The 27,201-nt window shown below is 37.2% G+C and overlaps 1 protein-coding gene across 1 annotated transcript in view; it reads left to right on the plus strand.

The window, feature by feature from the left end:
• The first annotated feature begins 4,474 nt into the window (after positions 1-4,474).
• The window catches only part of ANXA10 (annexin A10), a 33,770-nt gene continuing 11,043 nt past the window's right edge, over positions 4,475-27,201 (plus strand). Inside the window, exons 1-4 of the mRNA XM_063335979.1 lie at positions 4,475-4,658; positions 19,731-19,812; positions 22,226-22,320; positions 25,376-25,489. Coding sequence (XP_063192049.1) covers positions 4,641-4,658; positions 19,731-19,812; positions 22,226-22,320; positions 25,376-25,489 — 309 coding nt within the window. The 5' untranslated portion in view covers positions 4,475-4,640. The remainder of the gene's footprint in view (positions 4,659-19,730; positions 19,813-22,225; positions 22,321-25,375; positions 25,490-27,201) is intronic.

The following is a 27,201-nucleotide window of genomic DNA, read 5'->3' on the forward strand; positions in this document are numbered from 1 at the left end:
TTTAAAATAAAAAACATTGAACTTTCCAAAGTTGAACTTGTGAATTACTCAATAAACTTCAGAGCCTCAATCTACAAAAAGGCTTAGCTATGTGGTTACCACTTTAGGCAGCTAAGCTCGTGTGACATTGATGTCTCACAAATTCTCGTGGCCGTGCACAGCTCCCAGGCAGAGGCAAGCATCCTTATCACACCCCAGTTTTCACTGGACCTCTGCTTTCAGCAGCTCCCTCTGGGGTGCCAAAATCACGAATGGTGTCTGTGATTGCATTGTCTCTACACCCCAGCTTGGGAGACTTGCAACCACCTCATGGCTTGTGGTGGCACAAAAGGATGTCATGAAAAGTGCGATGTGGGGCTTTATGGTTTGTACTGTGGAAAAAGTGTGCATTTTTTTGTGTAAAACAGTAAGTACTTGGAGAAATTGAAGGAAGGCATTCTGCATCGCCTCTAGCTTTAAATAATCTAGCAACTGATACTTAAAAATAAAGGCACCTCCGATAGTGGTGAAGTTGGTAATTTGGAGGATTAGAGTTTTGCCACAAATGCATTGGTGTTTTATTTCATTTTGAGTGGCCAGTATGCAAATATTTTAACAAATAATGTATTAGTTGTTGGCAAATTAGAACCTTGGGCAACTACTTCACTACAATTACTGTACTATTTATCAGTACTTTACAGAATAGGATACTGAGCTAGGGCAATTCCAGAAAGGCAGAAACATCAGCACAAGCCTAACATAATTCCCTAATATCCAAATCAGTGACACTCAGGACTGAGAAGCACTCTGTAGGCCCAAGATTTTTTTCACCTTCTTCTACTGATGAATGACCAGAAACTGCAATTGGAAATTATATTGACACAATGGTGAAAATGGAATTTTACACTGACTAAGTAATAATGCTTCTGCTGTTTCTAGGAAGCTACGTCCACTGCACATTTCATTACCCACTGTCTCATTCAAATCCTATTCTCTTCTTTAAAAGCCTCCATCACTTCTTGTGGTCAGCCTTCTGTCGCTGGCTATATCCCAAATGGCAGCTGGCATTTGCCCTTCCAAGGCATAGATTACCAGCTCCACAGTCCTCACAGTATTTGGTATTGCCTCCTGTGCACACATATTGTGCTCAGAGCTCTTCTTAGAAAGTGGGCAGAACTTGGCCCTGGCAACCCTAAGGGGAATTGACAGTTAGATAAGTGCCCAAATTTCTTCTGTAGCATAAATACTGTATTGGGAGTTGCGAAAGTTAAATTTGACTCATAGATCCTACGGTGATTCATTGTCTTAAGGTATTTACCACTAAATATTTCATTTAATCATGGTGAGTAAGTTTCTACACATGATTGTAAGCTCCTACAATGAGTGTAATTCCCATTGCCACATTTTTCAAACACCCAAGACTGTTACACTAGAGCTAGAGGTTACCTTTTCACCCCCTCTTCTTGACCTCTGTCATGTGCTCACACATTCTCTACTCTGATGAGGGATAGCAATTCCACCAGCTCTGGTTATATACAGATTTTCTTTCCACCGCATAAACCACATGCTCAGCAACACAGACTAAAAACAGTCCCACACTTTTAACACATTATTGCCTGCCACAGCAGTAATATTGGACAAAAACAGCAGTACAAATGTGTTTGTTTAGTGTCCACATTTTTGATTATCTGAAGAGACTTCAGAGCAATACCTGAGGCTTATTATACCGATAATGTGAAATTTATTTTTATTTATATGTAACCGATACACTAGAACCTAAATTTCAGGGAAAACAAATAGAATAATTTCATATTAAATATTTTTTACTTCTCACTTTAAATAAACCATTCTTCTTTAGAAGTATATGGATCTCCAATTAGAAGTTAATTATGTCATTATGTTTACTCAAGATTTCTATTGGAACAACAGGGAAATGATCAGTTGCAATGTCTAAACCCAAGCACATCAATGAGCAGGACAGGGGAAATTTGAGGAAGAACCTTTAGCACAGGTGAGAAATTACACAGTCTGGGAGGACCTGAAGAGGAACAGACCCCTCCCCACTCCTGCAGAAAAGAATTAAGTCTCTCCAAAAAGGAAGACCAGGTAGCAAAGTGAGAGAGGAGAAAATTAGGAATGAACAGAAACAGGAAAGTTTTTTAGCAAGAAAGAGGAAGGAAAGCAACCAGGTGCCCAGAACAGTAATAAAAAACTCACCCTACAACAGGGTGAGAATTGCAAAGATTAAATAAAGGGAGAAACAGAAAAAGGGCCTTTCATCTGTGTGGTCCACTGTGAACAGGAAGACAAAATATTTTTTTTCACTTCCCCTTGCAACAGCTTTTTTCTTCAACTGTTAAGGTCTCCTTCCCTTTTCTTTAGTTTAAACAACCCGAGTGTTTCCTGTCTTTCTGTATAAGTAATTATTTCTGCTCTCTTCTGCAGTCTCTCCAAGTAGTTCATATTTTTTTAAAATGTGAGATTGCCAAAACCACATGCAACACAACTCTTTGGTTTTCCCCCAAAAGACAGGATAAGCTCCACCCCTAGAAATTATTCACACCTCTGACCTACTAAACCTTGAAGAAAATGCAAAGGTGAGATCAGGTTCAACATGTTCACCCTGGTACACAAACATTGGATCCATTTTGCTGAGCATTACATGGACAAATATATTTTCATTTCCTTGTCATAAGCCCTGCCTCTTGCCTTGGAGGGTAAACGACAGGAAAGGACAGCCAAAGGACATTCGCAGCAAAAAGAAGGTTGAAACCTCCTCTTCTGTTGCATACTTTCTCTCTCATTTTCTCTAGACTGTCTCACAGCTTTTCTCTGAGATTCATTAAAACCAGAATTTAGTTCAGTAATTAGTTAAGTGCTTTCCTCACATTATATGCCAGATATTAGTATTTCACAGAACAATTTTTGTCTACTTATTTACACCCTGTTGTTCCTGATCACTGAAGGTTTTGACACAAGCAGACTAAAACGTTATTGTAATCCTGTAAACTTAATCCATTTTGTGTTGTAATGAAGATTAACTGTATTACATTTTAATCATAGCAAAGGAAATGCATGTAAAATTAGAGTCGAAAAAGAGAGGCTTAAAATGTTCTCATATTCTTATCACTGTTTTAAAATATGTATTGCCAGGAGACTGGATCTTACCACCTTCAGCCCCTCACATATGCCATCTTCCAACCAGCCAGACCAGATTCTTTACGGATCATTTTGCTTAGCTGTACAATGGGATTACATTCCCCAGCCATTCTCAAAGACCACTTGAGATACAGAGGTTAAAGTAAGTGCTTGATACACCTATAATAAAGAAAAATATCTACCATAGCCCTAATGAAAAAAAAAAAAGAGAAAGCAAAGACATGCCAGGCTGAAGCCCATGTTTCACACGCAGATGCTTCTTTGTGAAACTCCTCCAACTCTTTCTAAGGACGCACATGTAGTCACTAAGCATAAGATGTGCTGACATGCAAATGTTTATACTCAAATCAATACAGCTGAGTTCATACAAGCCCAGAGATAGTTTTTAATGATTAGAACAGTTGCTAAGATGTTAAGGCTTCAAAATAAAGTTTTTTTTTTTATTTTTTAAAAAGTCTTCTTAAATTATAAGAAAAAAACAATTCCAGCTTTTAACAAGTGCTACAAAGCATGTGATGGATACATTAAGAAAACCAAGAAAATCTGAAGTCATTTAGTTCAGATTTTGAGCTACTATTCCTGTCCAACTATTGCAGAAAAATTCTCTCTCTATACTGGTACCCAGTCAGGATCATGGTAGCCTATGCCTTCCATTCAAGTTGTACTAGAGGACATACAGACTGATTATGCACGTCTATTGTATATTCCTTTTTTTTTTTTTTTTTGAGAAAATGTCTTATTTTTTCAATGGTTTGTCAGAATAATAGTTATCATTAACAGAAAAAATACATGGTATTAGCTACGAAAAATGGAGTTTTGCTGTCAGTTGGATAGTTCAGATTCTGTATAAGTCTTCAAACAGAGCAATGTTACAGGAGTTTTGATCAGCTCTTGGCAGGATTTTGCAAATTATAACTTGAGTGAAAAGACCCTCATCTATACAGTTTCACTGGGGCCCAAGGATCTTCCCTCATTATTCCAGGTAACATGTAAGGGCTATAAAGCATCTTCCTATGCATGCCAGGTACAAATAGTCATTAGAACAAGTGATGAGCTGAGCAATTTCAGCACAAGGGAAAAAGGAACTAGACCAGACCCAATCTGAAAAGTAAATCATTAACACAAGCACTTTCTGTAGGTGAGCATTTCATTCTGTGACTAGCTGAATTCTGATTCTTAAAATCAACACAGCAGAACAGAGGGTGTCGAGCTAATGACTCTGTTTACTTACGTTATAATCATACTTATTCACATATGATTAATGACTAAGTATACAGTGAATCTATAAAACTCAAGGACGTACAGTACCAAGCAGTGTTCCTGCTTCATTGTTACCTCAGAGCCTAATGTACCTGGTATCGGCTTGACTGGATGGTTTCTCTTAATTCTCCAAAACAGAATAAGAGTGAACTATAACAATCCAGTTTACTGAACTGTTTGTTAGCTTTATTCTAGGAAAGCTATTATTTTCATCTCAACACAACTTGAAGACTTCTATCAAAATGTATTGTGGAGATTACGTGAGTATAATGATCTGTTCTCTGAAATCTTTCAAAACTTTTCATTGCTCTCGAGTTGTCATCACACGTGTTGGGACCCATTTCCTTCCACTGGGAGAAATAAATCTCACATTAAGTTAATTTATTGGTGATTTGTGTCTAATTCTGGGGTTACTTAGAGTATATGAAAAGTGTCTGAAATGAAGATTAAAATGTAAAGAATTATCAGTTCCTGTCTCATAATTTTAGGCCTTTCAAGACAAAATAATTTGTCTTTTATCACTTTGTGAGACTCTGTTTGTGGGTTTTCTATACTTGCACCTAGGTGTTACACAAGACAAAAAGTCACCTAATTGTATCAAAAATAAAAATGTGAGTTGTTCAGAAGATACTGATTCATGGCACTATATATTTTCACGTAACTGCATAAAGTAAATGAATAGCTTTATGATTGCTAAACACTTGGGTTTGCTCACAATGAGAAAAATATTTTAAAGCAAAGAAATGCTACCTCTACAAGGACCGTAACACAGGAAACGCTATGAATTATTGTTCCCCATCAGTAAATTGTAGCAATATATTAAATGGTTTCATTAGTGCTCTTCAAGAAAATAAAAGTTCACACTGCAATTTTAAATCTCCATTCCGAAAGCCAATATAGTTATTATTTCATGACAGCAAAATATGAAATTGCTTTCTGCACTTGGCATACTAATAATTATGTTCACTAAGGACTTTCATATTCTTTTAATTATTATTAATAGGAGTAATGATTCACTCCTCTCAAATGCTTTTTGCATGTGCATTCCCAATAAATTTCCAGATCAACATAGACTTTTCTAAAGGATGGATATTTTTTTCCTTACTTATTTGAAGGTGTAATTGCACTAATTATTCCAATCTCATCAATAAATTATTTTTTCTATAAAATTATATTGCATATATTTGCTTTTCTAAAGTGACAGGTATTGAATGGGTTTTACTAATGTGTTTGGCTTTTTGCAATTTGGGATCTTGCATTCTTTACTAGACCAGTTGAGAACTGAAAAGGGATTTTCTTCCTTGTTTCTTATTTTCTTTTTCAATTACTATGTTATTAATGTATTCCTGACAATTAAAGGAAGACAGAAAGAATAACTCCGTCTGACAAAGCTAGTGGATCCATTTCAGTTGAAATCAGGAAGTTCAGTTTCTTTTCCCCTACTGATTTATTGAGACCAACAGTATTTAAATAATTGACACTGCATTGGCATATGCTACCTGATATTAACAGTACTACATTATAAAATAACTTATAGAAGAAATTCTTTTGCTTTTAAGTCATTAAAATTGGTAATTACGATATTTATATAATATTGCAATAGTTTGATAGTAGTATCAAAAAATATAATAGATTATGCATTCATTCTTACTGTGGGAGATGTTTACACCAGCTATTTTAGGCTTATTTTAATGTAATCGTTCTTCATTTGTCAACCTTTAGGACTGCTTGAGCAGAGAAGGAAATTAAGTTTCTAATTTTGATCCTCTGAATTGCACCACAATACTCAAAAATAAATGGTGTGAATACCATCTCTTTGTTCCCTCTGCTTCTAAACATATGAAGACATACAGATTAGTCCTTTTTTTTCTTAATCACAGGGGAGAGCAGAGAAGCAACTGTAGACAATAGGGTACATACCAGTCTCAGGGAAGACATCAAAACCTGATTACAGGCTTTCTCTGAAAAGTATTGCAATGGATTCTCAGGTTGGGCAATTTTTTATTCTTTATTCCCATTTCCATGTGTTGTGGGATGGGAAGGGAGAGAAATCTGCAGTTTATATGAACTAGCTCACTGGATCCTAACCAGTGGAACAGATTCCCTGCTGAGGCATCCAGGCAGAATGGGGACATGTAGGGCACAGCCCATGGATGTCTGCTGGTTCCTCAAGACAAAGTTGGTCATGGAGCAATGGCAGTTTTCCCAGATGAGACTCAGCAAAAAAACAGCAGAAAAATCATTCTTTCTAGCAAATCATGAGCAAGAAATCAAGGCTTACACAGTACTGAGTGGTGAGGCTGTCACATTGATTTCTTGTCTGGTCTTCTTAAACATAACCTTAGGTTGAAAACAAGTCCTAAACGCACACTTTAGACAATCATGTTTTTCAAGGAATCCCAAAACATTAATATATCATTAATTCGGAAGCATAAGAAATATGAAAGAAAAAATCGGAAGTATTACTTTCAAAATTTACTTGGTTTTTTAAGATTATCTCCTTTATATTTTATGTTACGCATATTAGTAATTACATTTGTTATATGTGAATAACTGGATAGGATGGAGTCCCCCAAGATCAAGAATGAGATTTACAGAATGTTAACAGCAGCAGTTCTGCCGGATTCAGCAATGCAGGGCGACATCATTACCAGAGATTACATACAGAAAATGGGTCCCCACAGTACCACAGAGGTAAAACTACCAGAAATTAGATAAGATGACATCTGTGACCTCTCCAAGATACAGACACAGGGAAACATGGGAGGCTTTGGAAAAATAATATCCTATGTTTAAAAGTACCTCTTCCAATACTGTATCATATATTAGTCAAATGAAGTGTTACACGTACAATAAACTCACAGTAAATCAAAATACTCATGAAATTTTTATTTAATAAAGTTGCACACAAAGGATATCTTTGCTAAAGTGTAGCTGGCTCATAGCATGTAGTTAGCTAATAAAAGATTTTATTTCAGTAGATATTCGCTGTGGGAAACATTCAGACTAAGGAGTCTGACTTTGATTGTTTGTTATCAGCAGAATGACTTACTGAACAAATATTATTAGAAGGCTGTTCATACTTTAGATTGCTTTTTCCATCACAAGACTGAATTGCCTGAACTTCACACGTCATAATTTGATAAAAGCAGCCTCAGCTTTTACTGATACTTTTGTTGAACTGCTTACGGCTTTGGTCAGAAAAAGCTGTAACTTCCTACTCTCACACAGAAGGATGGTAGAATACAGGTATCCTTTTTCAGACTTATTACAAATTTTACAGTCCCTTTCCAACCTCTTTTGTTGTTTCAATTCATTGCACTAACACCACACAAATCTGTTCTGTCTGCACAGCTGTTTTGGAATGAGTTTCTTTCAAAAGAGTTAAATGCACATGTGCAAACACATACAGATATGTATAAAGTGCCCACCTGGACCACCTCTGTGGAAACAGATGTGTGTTTTTGTAGATGAAGGTATCCTCACATCAGAAAGAGGATTAAAATCGTTAAAGTCAAAAATCACCGAATCACCCCTGGAGATTTGTTTGCCTTACCTTTAGGTGCTTGCATACTTTGTGTGAAAAAAAGCAATATACTGTTGATTTTCTTCCTTATGAACAATAGATGGCCTTTTCGTTAGGATGCTGCAGAAGAGAGACAGTATGAAAACCATTTCCCTGTGCTCACATACAGCATCTGGTCTAAACTAACCCATAAAAGGCCAAATTGCTCTCGGAAATAACTTTCCTCAGCTGCTCTTCCAAGGCAGTTTCTGTGTAATACAGAAAGCCCTGCCATGCTGAATACTATGCTTGCAAAGAGTGCTCCAGCAAAATGATGCATATATGATGAGGGATGCTAGAATCCAGATATCAAAACTAAAATAGTCTTTTAAATTGTGGAATTCTTCATGTTCTTTCAGTGACCATAGCAAGCATTTCACCCCTGGTTTCTTCAGAAAATTTGGCTGTATTTCTGTGTATTTGTCCATCCATCTGTCCCTACCCATAACTTTGAACTTGATAGTGAACTTCTGTCATGTTTGGCAGAGGAACGTCAATCTCTTCTGAAGTTTTGTGAAAACACGGCTCAGTTGAGGTGACGGAAACAAATTCTTTTTTCAGTTAAAAAAATACAGCAATTTAAACTCAACAGTCATTCATTCTATTTGCCTAGAATTAGCCAATGCATACTTTGGACTCAGTCACAGGACAAACCATCTTTTACTTAGCCAGTGGTTGACTTGGAAAGGACCTGATGGATTCTGAATGTAGATGGAGATTCAAGGAATGAGAAGGGGAAATTAACTACTGATGTTGCTGCAGGAAGTAAGTAGGAATACAAAGACAAAAGAATCTGGAAGAAACCCGTTGTTACTAGCTGCAAATGAAACAATGTATTTCAAAACAACACGCCATCCTAATATCCACAAAATTTACATTCTTGCACCCAAACTGAGTAATTAAACGTGACATTGTTTGGTCAGCAAAACACCTATGCATGCACATAGAGGCTGTCCTCACAAGAGGATGGCTATTTTTGAGTGCAGACAACTTGAAGGAAAACTTTAGTGTTACTGTGTCCTGTGCACTGTACCTACTGAATATATCTAAACATATGCACATCTGGGGAGAGCCACAGAATGCATGAGTTTTCACAAGGTTCATTATGAAGACTGTGGGAACATGCACTGTATTAGAAATGACGATACTTGAAGGATATCTGGGTAAGAGAGGAGTTATGAGATTATTTAAGTTTAACCATCATCTTGTGTAAAACAAAGCTTTAATGACTTTGGCAAAGTTATGTACATTTACACCAACTGAGCCCATATTTCTTCTGTATGTTTTTTATATCAGTATTTCCTTAAGGCAATATTTAGATATCCCCTCCCTCCCCCCCTTTTTTTTTAATGAATGACTATATTTACCATGAAAGAGCTGAATAATGAGCTGTCTGCACTGACTCTAATCTGGTTCCAGATGCTTAGGAGTTCAGCTTTGCAGTATGTCTCTCAATATATGCTAACGTCCCTTTGGAAAGGTGTAACTACATTCAGATAGTGGTGAAATAGTGAACACCTTACCTGCTATAGGACCTGCCCTAGATTATTATAAATAAAACCCTTTTAGGGAAGGAATCTTTTTAATGTGATGTGATTTGGCCATTAATATTAAGGACAACAAAAAAAGCTTTTATAAATACATCAACAAGAAGAGAGCCAGGGAGAATCTCCACCCCTTACTGGATGCGGGGGGGAAAGTTGCAACCAAGGATGAGGAGAAGGCTGAGATACTTAATGCCTTCTTCGCCTCTGTCTTCAATAGTCAGACCAGCTATCCCCAGAGTGTTCAGCCTCCTGAGCTGGAAGATAAGAATGGAGAGCAGAACAACCCACCCATAATCCAGGAGGAAGTAGTCAATCATCTGCTTCTGCACCTAGACGTACATAAATCTATGGGACCAGATGGGATTCACCCAAGAGTACTCAGGGAGCTGGTGGGAGAGCTCACCAAGCCTCTCTCCATCATTTATCAACAGTCTTGGTCAACAGGGGAGGTACCAGATGACTGGAGGGTGGCTAATGTGACACCCATCTACCAGAAGGGTCAGAAGGAGGATGCGGGGAACTACAGGCCTGGCAGCCTGACCTTGGTACCAGGAAAGATCATGGAGAAGATCACCTTGAGTGAGCTCTCACGGCAAGTGCAGGGCAGCCAAGGGGTCAGGGCCAGCCAGCATGGGTTTAGGAAAGGGAGGTCCTGCTTAACCAACCTGATCTCTTTCTATGACCATGTGACCTGCCTTCTGGATGCGGGGAAGGCTGTGGACGTTGTCTATCTGGACTTTGGTAAGGCCTTTGACACCGTCCCCCATAGCATTCTCCTGCAGAAGCTGGCAAATCATGGCATAGACAAGTGTACTCGTCACTGGGTAAAAAACTGGCTGGATGGCCATGCCCAGAGAGTTGTGATTAATGGGGTGAAATCTTCTTGGTGGATGGTCACCAGTGGTGTCCCTCAGGGCTCAGTTTTGGGGCCAGTTTTGTTTAATATCTTTATCAAAGATCTGGATGAAGGCATTGAGTACACCCTCACTAAGTTTGCAGAAAACACCAAACTAGGTGGGAGAGTTGATCTGCTTGAGGGTAGGAAGGCTTTACAGAGGGACCTGGACAGGCTGGATCGATGGGCCAAGGCCAACTGTATGAGGTTTAATAAGGCCAAACGCTGGGTCCTGCATTTCAGTCACAACAACCCCAAGCAATGCTACGGGCTTGGGGAAGAGTAGCTGGAAAGCTGCCCAGCAGAAAAGGACCTGGGGGTGCTGGTGGACGGCCAGCTTAACAGGAGCCAGCAGTGTGCCCAGGTGGCCAAGAAGGCCAACAGCATTCTGGCTTGTATCAGGAATAGCATGGCCAGCAGGAGCAGGGAACTGATCGTGCCTCTGTACTCGGCACTGGTGAGGCCTCACCTCGAGTACTGTGTTCAGTTCTGGGCCCCTCTGTACAAGAGGGACACAGAAGTGCTGGAGCGTGTCCAGAGGAGAGCTACCAGGCTGGTGAGGGGTCTGGAGACCAGGTCATATGAGGAGAGGCTGAGGGAGCTGGGCATGTTTAGCTTGGAGAAGAGGAGGCTGAGGGGAGACCTCATTGCCCTCTACAACTACCTGAAAGGAGGCTGGAGAGAGGTGGGTGTTGGCCTCTTCTCCCAAGTGAACAATGACAGGACCAGAGGAAATGGTCTGAAGCTGCGGCAGGGGAGGTTTACGTTAGAGATTAGGAAGAATTACTTTACTGAAAGAGTGGTCAGGCACTGGAACAGCCTGCCCAGGGAGGTGGTTGAGTCACCATCCCTAGAGGTATTTAAGAAACGTCTAGATTTGGCACTTCGGGGCATGCTCTAGTGGCAGAGTTTGTAGGTTGTTTGGTTGGACTCGATGATCTCAAAGGTCCTTTCCAACCATGAAGATTCTATGATTCTATAATTCTATGATTCTATGATTTATGATTGGTAATGATAAACTGGCTTGCTGTAGCTTCCATGCAAGCACTATAGTTAGGCTCACTTAATATCCATAAACAACAACTTTATTTTCTGTGTAAGTATCAGCCTGTCACTACTAATAGTCAAATCTCTTAGGCTACAGACTCATTATACCTTCAGTAGCTCCCCATTTGGGGAAATTAAAATGCATAAATAAATTGTACAGGAAGTTCATAGTGGTTTTATATTGTCAATGTACACAATTCTTACCAGCAGGATAACTCAAATAGTCACATTACATATAGTAGACACCAGTGATAGCTTATCATCAATTTGATGATCATCACCAAATGTCAAGTTTTTTGGCTTGATCCTGCAAAAAGTTCAGAATTCTTCAAAGTATATATCTGGAATTGGTGTACAACCTACAGGATTGACCCCCAGAGCATAATGCTAATGCAAGCGTCTTTATCACTCAATCCCACAACACTGAGATCAATGGGTGTTTGATAATGTTTACTTATTTTTAAAATGTTATTGGAGAAATTAATGTTTGGCTTTGAAAAAAATTATAGAATGATTAGATTGAATGGAAGATTGGTAGGTCATCTGGCCCAGCCTTTTTCTCAAAACGGGGTCAATACTGGATTCAGACCAAGGTGGTTAGAGATTTGCCCACTCCAGTTTCTAAAACCTCTGAGGATGGAGACTCCACAACCTCTTCAGACACCTTCTACTGCTTGGTTATCCTCACAGTAAAAAAGTCTTCTTCATATCCAGCCAGAACATTCCCTGCTTTGTTTTATGACTGTTGCCTTTCATTACTCATACACCTCAGTAAAGAGCCTGGCTCCATGTGTTGATGCTCTTCCCACACGTACTGCAGAGCAGCTGTTAGGTCCCCCCAAAGCTGTCACTTCTCCAAACTAAGTCCAATTCCCTCAGCTTCTCCAGCCTTCGAGACCCTCCACTGTCCATCAACAAGCTCTCCTTGCTTTCCTCAGCAAAGTGTAAGAGAGTTTTGCTCACTAACAACAGGACCCAAAGCTCCCTGAAATCAATAAAAAGACTTCCGTTGACACTAACCATGAGATTTGGATAAAGTCCTAGTATTACTAATGTTAAGTGATCCAAAAATGTCCCTGCTCTTCTCAACTTTCAAAAATATTTCTGTTACTTCTGAATCACAGTTTTGTTTTACTTGTCTAGGTGGGTTGGAGAGCATTGTATTTGGAGAAATGATATTCAGTGAATGTACCCCTAACTCTTCCTCTAACATTTCCAAGACAACCACAAAGCAACTTTCACTGCTGTGCCATGAAGTGTAATTTCTGCTCACAGCAAACAGCAAAATAATGTTAATTTTAAGCGCGAAATTCAGGATCACAAAGTTGATGTGAGCATGAATCTTAGATATTTTATTCCCTGTGCCCCCTCCTCCATGGCTCACCATCTTCCTGACTTTGACAGTTTTGCACCTATGTCAATTAGCTATTTTGTACTCCAGTGAACCTCTGAATCACTTTTATTTGAAGAAGGCAGACACAGAGCATACCTGATTTTAGTCTGGAGAAAGAATACTGTCTTGAATTTTAGTATGAAATATACAGTAGCTGGTTACAGATAAATAATTAAAATGGGACTTTCCTACAGAGGGAAACTCAGATATATTAAACCCAGGTTCAGAGAAAGCAATAAGGGCCTGGTCTGCCTTCCTTCCAGACAATAGAAATAGTCTCTGGTTGTTTAATATAAGCTGGTGTGGGTCTCCAAATAGGATACACAGGAGAATTTGAGCATTTTAGTAGATTTTCCTCTTTTAAAAAGTTTCACTGATAAAGACAATTTCATCAGACTAAAGCTGAATTAAGAGTTCTGAACAGAAAAGTTTAAAAGAGCCTGCTTTTTTACAAATCCAAGAGATTTATTCAGTCTGTAGATGAAAGGCTGGAATTTAATTTTTAACATTATAAATTATAACCTAGAAGTGCTGAACTACAATTAAAAATAACAACTTTCATTGTAAAACTGTTTATTAAGAAAAGGAAAGATGATCTCAGTGCAATCCTAGCCTTTCCTGCCCGCCCCTTAAGCCACTGTTCTCCTGATCCTATTCTCCTGAAATATTTTGTCTTTATTCTATAGCAGTCTAGTGCTCCAGGTGCACAACATGCTTTGTACTGATTTTTGTCACAGTTTACTACTGCTCTTGTTGGGCACACCAGCAATTTTTTTAAATGTTGTTTCTATCTAGAGTGGCTTCTGATAAAAGCATAGATTGGGTCCCGTCCCCCCTCCCTTTTTTTTTTAAGATGATCATCACAGTAATTCTTGATGCTCTATCTCACAGCAGTTGCTACCTCATGTTTTTTATTTTGCAGAGGAAGGTGTAGTGATTCTGCAGGATTTTATTCGCTTTGATTTATGATGTGCTTTCTGGACCTGTAAAATATTTTCAACTAATCTTCGGAAGGAGTTATTGTAATGTGATTGCTGCCTCAAAGCTGTTGGAATCTGATGATGGTACCAGTGCTATGGCCTTCCTAATAATTCATCCTGACCAATGGGGAGCTGTTGCTTGAATTACTCAGAACTCTGTTGGACATTTCATTCACTGGAGGGTGTTTAAAGGTTTATTTCTTCTCTGTATAGGTAGTTTTTTTTCTTTCACATAAATTTCACTTGATGTTCATGATCTTCTGGTAGATATTTGGAAGAATTAAATGTATTTTTAAAAATAAACATTAAGTAAGAAAACTCTCAACAGGGGAATGATTTAGCATCCCTGCAGTGACCATCTAAAGGCCTGTTGAAGAAAAGTCATGAGATCATACTAATAATTTCCCTATGCTTTTCAGAATTTAGGGGAGAAAAAGATGTTGTGTAAGCAAAACAGAAATAGACATAGAGTCAAAACTGGCCATCCTAATGTCAGAGTCCAATATTCTCTCACCAGGTTCCTTTAGAAATTCCACCCATAGAGGTTGTAATGTATAATATCAAATTTCCTTATTTGAAGATAATTGATTTTACACAGGATTTTCAATCTAGCAGAGTAGTACAAAATGTACCGAAAACACAATACAAAAGTAATACTGATGAGATCCCCATTATTGCTCTCTATGATACGCTGTTATAATGCTGGGCATCCCCAGTAACCAGGAAGGAATACATGGGTTGAAGCCAGCTCAAACCCATTGCTCTCTTCCAGATTATTTTGCTAGTTGTTTAGTATTTATACTCTGTATGAGGCTGAGACACCCCTTGTGCTGGTCTGGCTAACTCAGGGAGACATTCACACCCTTATAATGAACTCAGGTATAAACACACCACCAGTTCACCTGCTGAACTGTCGATACCTGTTTATCTAAAACAAAGGCCACCCTCGGTCCCCTTTGTGTTGAGATAAAATCAGCTTTCTTCACAACAGCTTTGGTCAGTCACGTCCTGCATTATTCCTTGAGCTCCATGGGCACAGTGCCCTTGCCCAGCTCCTCTGAGCTTTCTTCCATTATAGGGGTTTATTGGTCAGTCACAGCTGACTTCAGTGGAAATGAATGAAGTGAAGTAGCAGTACATGTAACTACACTCAGGTGTTCAATCAACCCTAAAAATGCCCCGCTTCAAAACAGGGTAGTAGAAATTCTCTAACCAAAGATAATGGAAAGGAACAACCTATTCCCATGTATTTGCCAGCTCCCTGATCAAAATTCAATCTGTTGTAATTTCATTCAGTTACCAAATGCCTTTACCGCTCCGCTCCCTCAGTTTGTGCAGTGACGAACACTGCTGCATTTCCTATATATGCGTTTCCTAGGCACATTTAGGCATGCAAACCCTGTATAATTTGGGGGGGAACATGATTTTGCACCCTGGACCCTAGGTTCTGAAAGCAGAGCCCCAGCTTTCCCAAGGTGGGTGTTGTTTTGACATACTTCCTCATTTTCATGAGGAATGTTGAGCAAAAAACGCTTCTAAAATATGACAAGATTGCAATAAATCTTTGCAATACAAAATGCCTGCCGCAGCTTCCAGGCTTATGTCTGAGTACACAAAATTATTGTAAGCATTCAGTCTTCCTCCACAACTTAAAACTACACTGTCTCTTTCATGCTTTCACTCTCCCAGTAAGACTACGCCAAAGGGCTGTAGAGCAGTCACTTGCTCACAAAAGTAACCTCTTGGATTTTTGCATTGCTTTCGAAGCAAGTTTTTTCCTTCTCACCTGCTGTTCAGTATCTTGTCACCACAGGACAGTTGTGCTACCTGCCATCACGGAAATAAGGTCCCGTCCTCTGTGGCGGGTGTATGGATTGTCCGCATGGGACTGACTTCAGACAGGCACAGACAGCACTGCAGCGTCCAAGAATCAATCCCTGTCTCCACTCAATTATCTACCAATAAATTTCCTTGGCTTTGCCTTCTGCGGTAAATATAACGCAGCACTCTCAAATTATTTGCTGCTGGACAAAAAAAAAAAAAAAAAAAAAAAGAAGGCTACAACACACAGGGAGTGGTAGGCTATCGCTGTGTTATCACACTGAATTCAGACCCCAGATTTACCAAAGTTCATCTCTAAAGGTTTGGCCCAGACCTGCTTGTACCCATATTTCAAAAATTCAATGTAAACAGGTGGAATAAGTTTAATAAGTAATAAACACCTGAAGATTTTGAAATTAAGTGCATAAAGTGAATGCTTCTGCAGCCTTGCAAAGACTGAAACTATGTAAAGTGGTTACAGGATAAAACTGACGTAGGTTGTGATGGGATAACTCTTCCTAAATGTTACACTATGTAAACACTGCAAAGTACTTTCTTCAAGATGCACAACATTGCATCAACAACTCTGCTAGCTATGCCAGCAGTGAGACATCATTAGTTATGTAGAAATTCCTTCCGAGGATCCTGATAGCACGTACACTGTAAATCCTAGATCTCAGTTCAGAGAACTGTTACATATTGGCAGAATGCTGAATTTGCTTAGAAACCACTCTGAAAATCCAAATATGAGATACCCTGAAAATCCTCATCAAAAATAACATTCTGGGACACGTCTTCTGTGGGATGGAAGACGAAGCCAAGTTCAATGTGTACAATACGAGAAAATTTTAATTAAATTTTATTTTCATTAAAAACAAACAAAAGGATGAGAGTTCTTTCCCACAAAGGAATTGTATAAAAAAAAAAGTTGTATTTTACTGTATCTTCTAAAAGTTTTTACCTGACATATTTAATTTGGTTCTACTTAAAAGCATTGTGTTTTAAATTAGATCCTGGCTAGGAGATGTTTATTAGATCAGCTTTAATCTAGTGATGGTGAGCCTCAAATAATGAGACAGTGACTACTGTATAAAAGAAGTGTTCAGCAGCTCTGCTGAACCAAGGGAGAATTAAGAACACTCAAAAATCCTTTATTTTTCCTGAAAGATACATTACAAGGGCTGCATTGAATTTTTTGGTCAAAAATTTACAAGCCTGCAAATATGCATATTCAAATCTCTTTTTCATATGATCAGTCCCTCCATTATATTTTTACAAATATGCATTCATGCAAAGGCCTTTTTTTTTTGTTTTGGCTGTTTCATGAATAAAGAAATCCATTCAGAAATTATTAACGCTTACCTCCATTCTGTCTGAGAGGTGATGTCTACTTCGAAAACCACTTTTACTCATTTTTTGTTCCAAGGACTCTGCAGGAAACCACCCTTAAAGCATTCACTAAATGAGTCACTTATTACTAATTTTAGTGCAATTATCATAAATAATAAATGCTGAAAAGATCAGTGATTTAGTGGTTCATTTTGTGACACCACAAATCTGAATGTGTGAAAGGACACACTTTGAGATAACTAATCTTTACGGGAATTATACCTATTCAAAGCTGATGCAGAGATGAAGAGCCAGCACCAGTATTTTAAATTAGATTTGAATAAATGCACACATGGCCCACATTTCCCCCGCCGACCGCTGCCACCCTTCCGACCAGTGAGGGCTGTGACAGATTCAGAGAGCACTTAAACTGAATGCCAGACATGCTTATGCTTTATACCTTTGGTTTAAATGCAGGCTCAAAATCTTTGAATCTCATATCCGTTTCTTGCATCCATTTGCATCCTACTATGCTTTATTATTATTCCCATCAAAATGTTCTCTGTTTGGCAACCCTAATATAATATAATATTTGATGATGTGTTGGTTTTGGATTTGCTTTGTTTTTCCTCTCAAGATCGATCAGCTTTTTTATGTCTCAGACATTTTGGGAAGCATGAATTACAGAGCCAGAAAGCTAAATTTCATTTTTTTCCTAACTCAAAGCATACATCAGTATATATTTTTTGATTCTGCATTCTAACAGTGACTTCTAGCACTTCTTTCCATAGTGATTTTGTTTATTAGTAAGCTTTGGGGTGGTTTGTCCAGCTGGCCAGCCACAGAGCTCAAGCATTTCTGTCTCCTGAGCTGCAGAGAATGACGATTGAACTAAGGTCAGCATTATTTGACATGCTAGCAAGAGGCAGGGGGGAAATGGAGCCTCATGTACCAGCTGGACAAACAGCACTTGAACTCCACACTGCTGCAAATAGCACATGCCTAGGAAACTTCTGGTGAACGACATTTGAAGAAGTACAGATAGTGTCAGTAAGTAGCATGTCATGAGGATATAAACTCTCAATTTCTGAGGCTAATATCTGCAGAGCCCTACCCTAGAGATACGTTAAGTGACAAGTGAGGCCCAGGATACACAGGCAATTCCCACACTGACAAAGGAAGATGGGATTGAGCATACCTTAAGGATGAGTCTGCAATTCATTTTAGATACAACATCATATATCAACCTACAAAAACTGGCATGGTCTCATTGTCTTCTCTATGGAGAGTATTTATCTCCATATCTCAAAAAGATATTTTTCTCATTATTTTCCCGATTGTTTTAATAAGTAAAAAGGGACTATGTATTTTACGTTCAGTTGTAAAAGTAGGACCTTGTATTTAAATGATGAACAAACTGCAGAGGGATATTTGTCTACTGGCAAGTACTTTCTTTTTTGTGTAAAGGCATGTTGCCCTATTAGTACTTTTTAAAGTAACTCTTTTAAAAGTCTTAAATTTCTTACTAGACATTCTTTTCCTCACTTAGCCACTGACAATTTGTTTCCCCTACCTTTGTTTGGTGAGTCTAAAGTAATGATCAAACATATCAAGAAATTATGTCTTCCTTCTCATCTAAAATACGTGCTTCTTGCTTGGTGCTTTTTAAATTATTTTGCTAAAATTGCAAGCCAGCAAAACCTAATTAGCGGCCATAAAAAAAAATTGTATGTGTATGTCATTACTACAGAAGGCACAACATATAAAAGGCTTTCAAGTGTATGTAAAGCAAGCAAACGAACAAATTAATTAGTGTAATCAGTGTAACTCCTGATTCTTGGAGGTATTCCTAAAAATACCCAATTTGTATTTATAAAATATAACCCATTTTTCCTTGAAATGTAAATTTCAAATTAACAGTGTCATTTTAATCAGATGTATTGACTGTGACCAGGAATCATCATAAAAGATAACCTTTTTACTCGGTATGTCTGTAAAAGCAGGTAGAATCCTCAGAGGAGCTAAAGAGTTTAACCAGGGGACAGAGCTAGAGTAGCTTTCAACCTGTTATTTGCTTCTGTATATGTACGGGTCTGTGATTCTATTAAAATGAGTACATCAGTTCTGCTTATTATTCACAGATTTCTTAAAAAGAATAAGAAAAAATACATGAAATAAAGAATCACTGAGAGTGAACTGACAGTAATTTAATTAGTTACAAAGCAACTACAAAAATGGTGTTGCTTTCTACATGGCATATCAGAAAGCTATCCCATATGTAGCAGTAACATCATTTCTTTAAGCAATCGCTAGGTTTGTAAGCAACCTATGAATCTCATTCATCATTTTCTCACTAGACCTTTCAAATTACAAATACCATGAGAAATATATATTGAAGACTGTCAGGGATATCATGGATTAACTTTGAAAGAGAAAATAATATTTTCAGAAAAAGGTTGTGAAAAAGACAGACACAAAAATGTGGTTACATTTTAATGCAAAAAAAATATTAATTTTCATTAAATTATTTTTTTCAGGCCTAACTCCTGAAATATCCTGAACTTCCTCAAATGTAGTCTGCTTCCCAGAGCTTACTGCAAGCTTAAGTTCTCTTTCATAAATTAAAAACTTTACATCCCGTTCCCCATGAAGCAAAGACAATTTAATGTTATGATTGTTGGTTTTCAACAGCATTATATATGCAGTATTACAGATGTAAAACACCTCAATTAAAGGCTGCTTTCTCCTTTAACAGATACAAGGAACGATTTTTCCAGCTCCAAATTTTAACCCTATTATGGATGCCCAGTTGCTAGGAGGAGCCCTACAGGGGATTAGTGAGTATCTTGACCGATTACACCATTGTTTTTTTTTTCTTTCAGAAAGCTCTCATAAAATAACAAGCGTTAGGCAAAATAAACACTCATAAAATTAAAAGTGTCACCATGTATCTGTTGATTCTTCAAGTTATCGGAGTAAGACACAGTGGTGATGTCCAAATAAATCATGGATTTGCATTTACAGGAACTAAGAGGTGATTAAGATTTATCTAAAGTCTATACCAACACTTATAGTAATGAATGCTTTCCTTGAGAAAATAATTAAAAGAAAAACGGAATTCTGTGTTATGTCACTACAGTGAAGGCCAGCAAAAGAAAAGTTTTTAACTGTAACTTCAACAATTAACTGTTACCAGGGATGTTAAGTCTTTCAGCCATCAAGAATTAAAAATAAATGGAGTAGAAACTTTACAGAATTTATTATCTTTTACTCTGGAGAAATTTTTGCTTTCAGTCTATGTACAAAAAAGATTTTTTTCACCAAAGCATTTTTCTGTCTTAAGATTTTTGTGTTTTCCTGTTGAATATTGTTGGTATTGCTGAGGGTCAGAATATTGATTTTATTTTTTTTTTCCTATTTGAAACATTTTCCTAACATTAATATTGTTTTCTCTATCACAATTTTTATACCTCTTGGGCTTTTCGCAAGGTTGTACAGCACCAAATCTTGCATTTTGTTTTCAGGTTTTTTAATGGAAATGTGAGGACTCAGACCTAATGTCAAATGAACCACAATGAGTGTTATTGATCAAGAAGAATCTGAAGTATCTGTTTGATTAAGTTGGCTACAGATGAAAAGCTTTAAACATTTTGCTAAACTTCAAACAGTACTTTTAATGCAATGTTGCTAACATGATAATGCAGAGATTATTCGCTTCATTTAATACTTTAAATACAAGTGCATTAACCTTACTTTTAATTTACGTCTCAAAGTACATGGAACAAAGTTTTAATTTCAAGGACAATTGGCAAAATAAAAAGTTCAGCTTCAGAGGAGTTTGGCTCTGTAACTTTAAAGGCATTGACACACTGACCCCGACTCTTGCACACGACATTTGTTCTTGTGAGAAGGTTCAGTCACATATGTTGTCCCACTGATACCAGTGGTATTACACAAATGAATAAAGTTATTTAGGTTTTTAAATATTTACCGAATCCTTCTTAATTTTTACTGTAGAGACTATATAAGCTGAACAGATTCCCTGATAATTATTTTCTGAAAAGTAAAAAGAAATCCTTATGCACAGTTTCAGTAATACTTCCATTGTGTGAGTTTTGTGGAAATGAATCAGACTAATGTTAAATCAGTGTCTTGCTGAAAAGCTGGTGTCATTGTGGCTAGGTGATCCAGAAGAAAGAGAACAAAACCTGGTATATAATGAACAGATACAGACTTCCTCTGCCAATTTAAAAAAAAAAAAATATTCAATGTCCAACTACATTTGTGTCAAAATGGAACCTGTAGGTTATAGATTATATGATCAAATCTGTCTAACAAAGCTGTAATAGGTACAGAATGAGTATCTGTAACATATACATATATGCCTATATAACAATGACTGACAGAAACTTGAGAGACTACACTTCTCCATTCTGATGCTAGCTAATCCCCATGCTTCCCAGCCTAGTTCACCTCTGCTGCAAGTGTGATGAAGTCAATTGAGATACATTTACACTGGAATGTCATTAAAACGCTCAGCCATATGAAATTACTAATAGCCAGTTTGGGGATGGAAAAAAAAATCTAGAATGATAAAATAAATTTCAGAATATGTTAAGCATTATCTTCTTTTTCACAAGCAGAAAATACTGATTCATTCTAGAAGTTTAGCAGCATGCTCTAGCCATCAAACAAAAGATCAAAGGCAACCTTCAACAAAATGCCCTTGGAAACAGGTTAAATGTTATATTTTTTAAAAATTCATAACTTATTTTATATAGTTCCTCTGAAAAGATATATCTTTCAGTTTCTCAACAAATGGTCTGACCATAATTTTTCATTCCCATAAAAAGTTCCCTAATCCTGAAATGACAATTTAATCAATATCAACAGTACATACAAGTATGACTTCCCAGGCTCAGCCACAAATTCTGCTAGTGTGCCGAGTTCTAAGTAGATGAAAGTCTCTGTCTGTTTTATTGATGCTTTCAAATCCATTGAGCTTGAGAGAGATGGTGATGCATCTGATAATAACAGACTACTTCACTTTTTGCTGATATTACACCAGCAAGTGAAAGGTACATAAGCACGGTAAATATAACTGATGTTGGTAAATACCAGTGGGATATTTATCTGTTGATCTTTTTTTTTCAAGAAATAAGGTTAATGTTCTCGAACATGAACAATCACAAATTTTAGTAAATAACTACGCTTTGTTAATTTAGAGTCTGTGTCATGTTTCCTTGACAGGTTGTGAAAAAGATGTGTTGATTGATATCCTAACGCAGCGTTGCAATTCACAGCGGCTTATGATTGCCGAGGCGTACAGAGACATGTATGGCAGGGTATGACGCAAACATTTTATACTTTCATTACTTCTGTTTCTCCTGTATCCAGTGCAGTCAGTCAGCCCTACTCTCAGGTCAGTCACTGGAACCAAAAACCTGGCAGACAGCTAGCTGGCACCAAAAGATTGGCACACAATTTTGCTCATTTAACTATCAATACCTCTGATGGTTTCAAATTGTCATTTATATAGCAGTAGAAGTATGCCTGCCACACACAAAATTTTAAAAAAAAAAAAAAAAGGCATAGAAGTTCTTCTATAGTTTATTCTCGTTTATTCTCCTCTTCTATTGACCAAACCAGAAATTCTGGACAGACTTATTTCTCCTTCTATGTGCTTTGGGAGGTTTTTGCATTCTTTTTTCAAGTTTTTGGATTACATAGTAAAAAAGTATTGTAATTGGGTTGAAACACCAAAGAAAAACACCATACCGAAAATTATAAGTAGTTATATCTTACTGATGCACTGATTTAATGTTCTCATCTAAAGCACTAACATTCTCAGACCTCATACCATGTAATCCCATCCATACACTAAGGACAATACTCATCTGAGCTGCTTAATGTTAAATTTATGAATCTTTGAAAGGCGTTTCAAAAATTTTAAGACATAAAAAGTTAGCTTTTTTTCCAAATGCATTTTATCCACATTTACTGTATATAACAAGGTAATTTTTTTAACATGAGTTCTTAAACATAATTAGAGATAGATATACTCGTTCTATTTCCAGATCTAGTATTGCTAACCAAATAACTTTGGGAAAGCTGCAATGCCTGCAGTTTCCTCAGTTACCCCAGCTGTATAAGAACAAAAATAATAGCAACACAATAAATAAAAAAATGCCTATGAAACAACAGTGCCTTTAAATTCATACCTGTCAGACATATTCAAACAACCTGAAGCACTATAAAGCCAGTGGCCACGGACCTAAAGATCTAGAACTGAAAAAGCCAAAGTAAACCTCAGATGTCATTTTTAAGAATTTCAGTGTCTAAAACTATGAATAATAATAGAAGGGAAAGGCAAGCAAACTATTTTCATATTCCAGTAATGAGCTACATAAAATTCTGAAACTCATGGACCCAATCTTGCACATACACCCATAATTTTAATTTAAATGAATCTGTTAAGCTCTGGGTATACTTGATATCTCAAGATATTCCTGATAGCTTTCAAAAATACCCCAACTAGTTCTACCTTTTGTTATGTGGAAAAGGGGGTCAGTACAAATTAGTTCTATTCTAGTTCAGAGATGAAATAAGAATGCTGGGGGGTTTTGTCTCACCTGTGATAGTGGATATACTGAAATAGCTGATATGGTTAGTGCTCCATGTAATTTATTTGATTTATCCCTCAAAAGTTTGCTATCCTGGGCAGGAAATGCCAAATGGGATGGGATGTATCTTGCCCTGAATTGCTGCAGTTCACACTTCAGAAAATACTTTAGCACACATCAGTCACAGCATTTCACTGGCTGTAATCTGTATTAATGGATATACTACATAGGGAAATGTGCCATTCAGTGGTTCCATCTTATGAGCGGTAAACTCTGCAACTGAGAAGACAGACAGCTAGGCAATAACAGTTCTAGCCTTCTCAGTTAAATCTATGTCAATCCAATCCTCCACCCTCTCAATTTCAATTCAGTCTGTTCAATATGGTAGCCCCTATGCCCATTCATTTGACAAATGTAAAGTGTGACACATTAAACAAGAAATATATAAAAAAAGAAAAGAAAACCCTGAACTGGCTGCATGATTCAGACATACAGACAAGCTTTAAGATTCCTTCTTACAATTAGCCTTTGAGGATTTCTTATAAAAGAGACAAATAAGGAAATGTTAATAAGGACAACTTACAGTTGTCTTTTCTTATTTTTTAATACTTCACTTCTCTTAGTTCTGATTGCAGGAGTAATTTTTAATTAGTATCCATTTGTATTATTAATCCATTTTCCCACAGGCATGTTGTCAGAAGTGAAATGTCTTAATGAATTAATTTCTATTCCATGTGTGATCGAGTGGTTGTCAAATGCATCTAATGTGCGTTCACTGAAGACTGCGTGCATTTCTTCCTTGCTCCTTCATCGCTACTCCAGCTACTAATTTAATTGTATTCAGATAGGTATCAAAACCAAAGTACAGGCCTGAAAAAGATGCATCTCAGAAAAAAGAACAGTTTATGTCATGGGAATAATTTCTGGTACTCTTTTAAATTCAGACTTAGGTCAGAACATATCTGATGGCTGCCCAGTCCTGGACAGAAATAAAATAAAAAATAAAAAATGAGTGCACAAGTATCCTCTTAATCAGAAACAGCAATAGTATAACTAACAAGCTTTTGGCATTCGCACTGTTTTGAAGAATGCTACTGGGAAAGGGGAGAGTGGGGAGGAAACTCTCATCCATTAGTCAGCTACCTGGCAAGCGAGTACTGAGACACATGCCAGGGAAGAAGGGGGGTTCCTTTTTATTAATCCAGCATCTGTCAGAAGTAGTGAATTCAGTTTGAATGTAATATATACATAAATTGAAGCACATAAGCAAACAGATATTTTTATGTACTAGGATCAATATGGATGATTTTTTAAATTTTAAATTATTCACATAATGAGTAACACTGAAAAAAGCACAAGAAATCACCTGTATTCTATGGGATTTGACTTCCAAAGGTCCTTAGCTCCCACAGATTCTCACAGGGAATATGCTAAGGGAAACGGCAGATGCTCTGCCATGGTACTCAAGTTTCCAAGACTTTAAGCATTAGTTGCACTTAAACCCCTGAATTTTCTTCTGTATTCTAATGAACCAAAAATCAACAATCCTATGTGGTCTATTTGCTTGTGTGTCTATTGTCATCTCACTCATACTATTAAAAGAAGCAGCTACTATTCAAAAGAATATTTTTCTTACTTAGTTTTAGCCAGAATTCATTTTCAACAGTTCATCTTCATTCATTTACAGAGAAAACCACTAATACTTTTTTTAAGCTGTCTTTATAAAGTGCAACTACTGAAATAACCCTGTCTATGCATTTTACTTTTTCTTTTCAAGGATCTGATAACAGACCTAAAAGAAAATCTCTCTCATCACTTCAAAGAAGTCATGGTTGGCTTGATGTATCCACCTGCCTCCTATGATGCCCATGAGCTCTGGCATGCCTTGAAGGTACTTGTCTAATTCAGAATTGTTTAGAATCACAGTCATTAATTACAGTACTGAACGTATGTTAAATTGATTATTTTTCACATTTAAATGGTTGATAAACTGCTGGAATTTAGTACATGGAATAGTGTACTACTACGTAGGTCATCAGATATACACTACACTAGGTCTACTACACCAGGTCATCAGATATACAGTGCTACATGAAGTTTATTCATTGGTATGCTAAAACCAGCATAAATAATATCCTAGTCATGTAAAAAATACAACTGATTTAATATCCATGGTAAACTTGGTAAGTGAAGAAATATTTATACACGGAAATGTAAGGCCCTGGTCCTGCAAGCATTTATGTATGTTACAAACAAGATTTATTTGAACAGCCAGTGCCATGCACTAAGCCTCCACCTCTGAAGAGACCAATACTTCTTTAGTAGAACATGTCTTTACATAAACACTTACAAATTACTCCGTGACAAAGCAATGATTACTCTACTCAGATTGAACTGATTGCACATTTTGAAGAAAATATTTCCTATTCTGCCCAGGATCTGAGCCTGTACTCCTTAAATAACTGAAGTTTTGAAACTAACAAAAACACTTTTTCAAAGGTTATGTAATTAAATGGTGAAATTCATTCCCGCAGGGCATTGTGGGGGACAGAAGCTCAAATCAGTTCATAAAGGACTTCAACAAATTCTTAGAAAACTGGTCTGCTGTTGGCTATTGAAAATGATAACCCTTGGCAAATTCCTTCTCAGAAAATTCCTAAATTGCCAGTTCCTGGAAGATGGGAATATATCAGAGCTCAACAGTGTTGTTCTTTTCTTTTTGCCACTGTCCACTGTCACAAATAAAATACAGATTACACAACTCTGAGCAAGGTGATCTATCTTACATATTTTGAGAATCCCCTCAAAAAAAAAACATTACAACTCTTTTTTGTTGTCCTTCAGACACTTAAAGCAATACACTTTTTAGAACTACTGATATATTTTTAATCATAGTTGGCATTAAAAGGATTGTGAAATATCATTGGTAGCACTGGAAGCATGGCTTTTATTAAAATTATTGACAAGATTGCCAAAGTTTTATTTTTTTCTAAATGTGTCTCAAAGTTAACATTTCCTATAGCATTCTATCTTGATCTGGATTCATATGGCCAAAGTAAACAGGCCATACGTGTCTCCAGGCTCGGGCTTGATGTCATGTTCTCCCATTATCCCAAATGCAGAATACTCACCAACATTATATATGTGCATATCAAAACCAGCATATGCAGCAAACCTTACGTCAATTCAAGTTCGAAAAATTAATTCAAACCCTGTGGGAAAATACAGTGTTTTGCAGCACCACATGCCTGGCCATGATGCTTCCCTTAAATACCAAATTCTACTGTAGACATTACAGACCGTAACATTCCTAAATAAATAAATAAGTTTTAAAAAAGAAGATAGAAGCACAACATAATACTTGTACTCATATATACTTCAGATTGCCTGAACACTTGCTGGGGATGTATGCTCAATCTTTGCATCTGATTTCTTTGAGCAAATCCTAAATTCTTACTAAAGCTCTAAAATTCTTCCCACTATGTTTTTGTCAACATTAGTCTTGCTTCATTCCCCACTTGTTAATGTACGTGCTGAAATTCAGATTATGTAGGAATATATTTGCAATACAGGGTTCTACTATTCAATTAAAGTCATTTTCTA

The sequence above is a fragment of the Chroicocephalus ridibundus genome, chromosome 5 (genome assembly GCF_963924245.1).
Source record: "Chroicocephalus ridibundus chromosome 5, bChrRid1.1, whole genome shotgun sequence".
Classification (NCBI taxonomy): domain Eukaryota; kingdom Metazoa; phylum Chordata; class Aves; order Charadriiformes; family Laridae; genus Chroicocephalus; species Chroicocephalus ridibundus.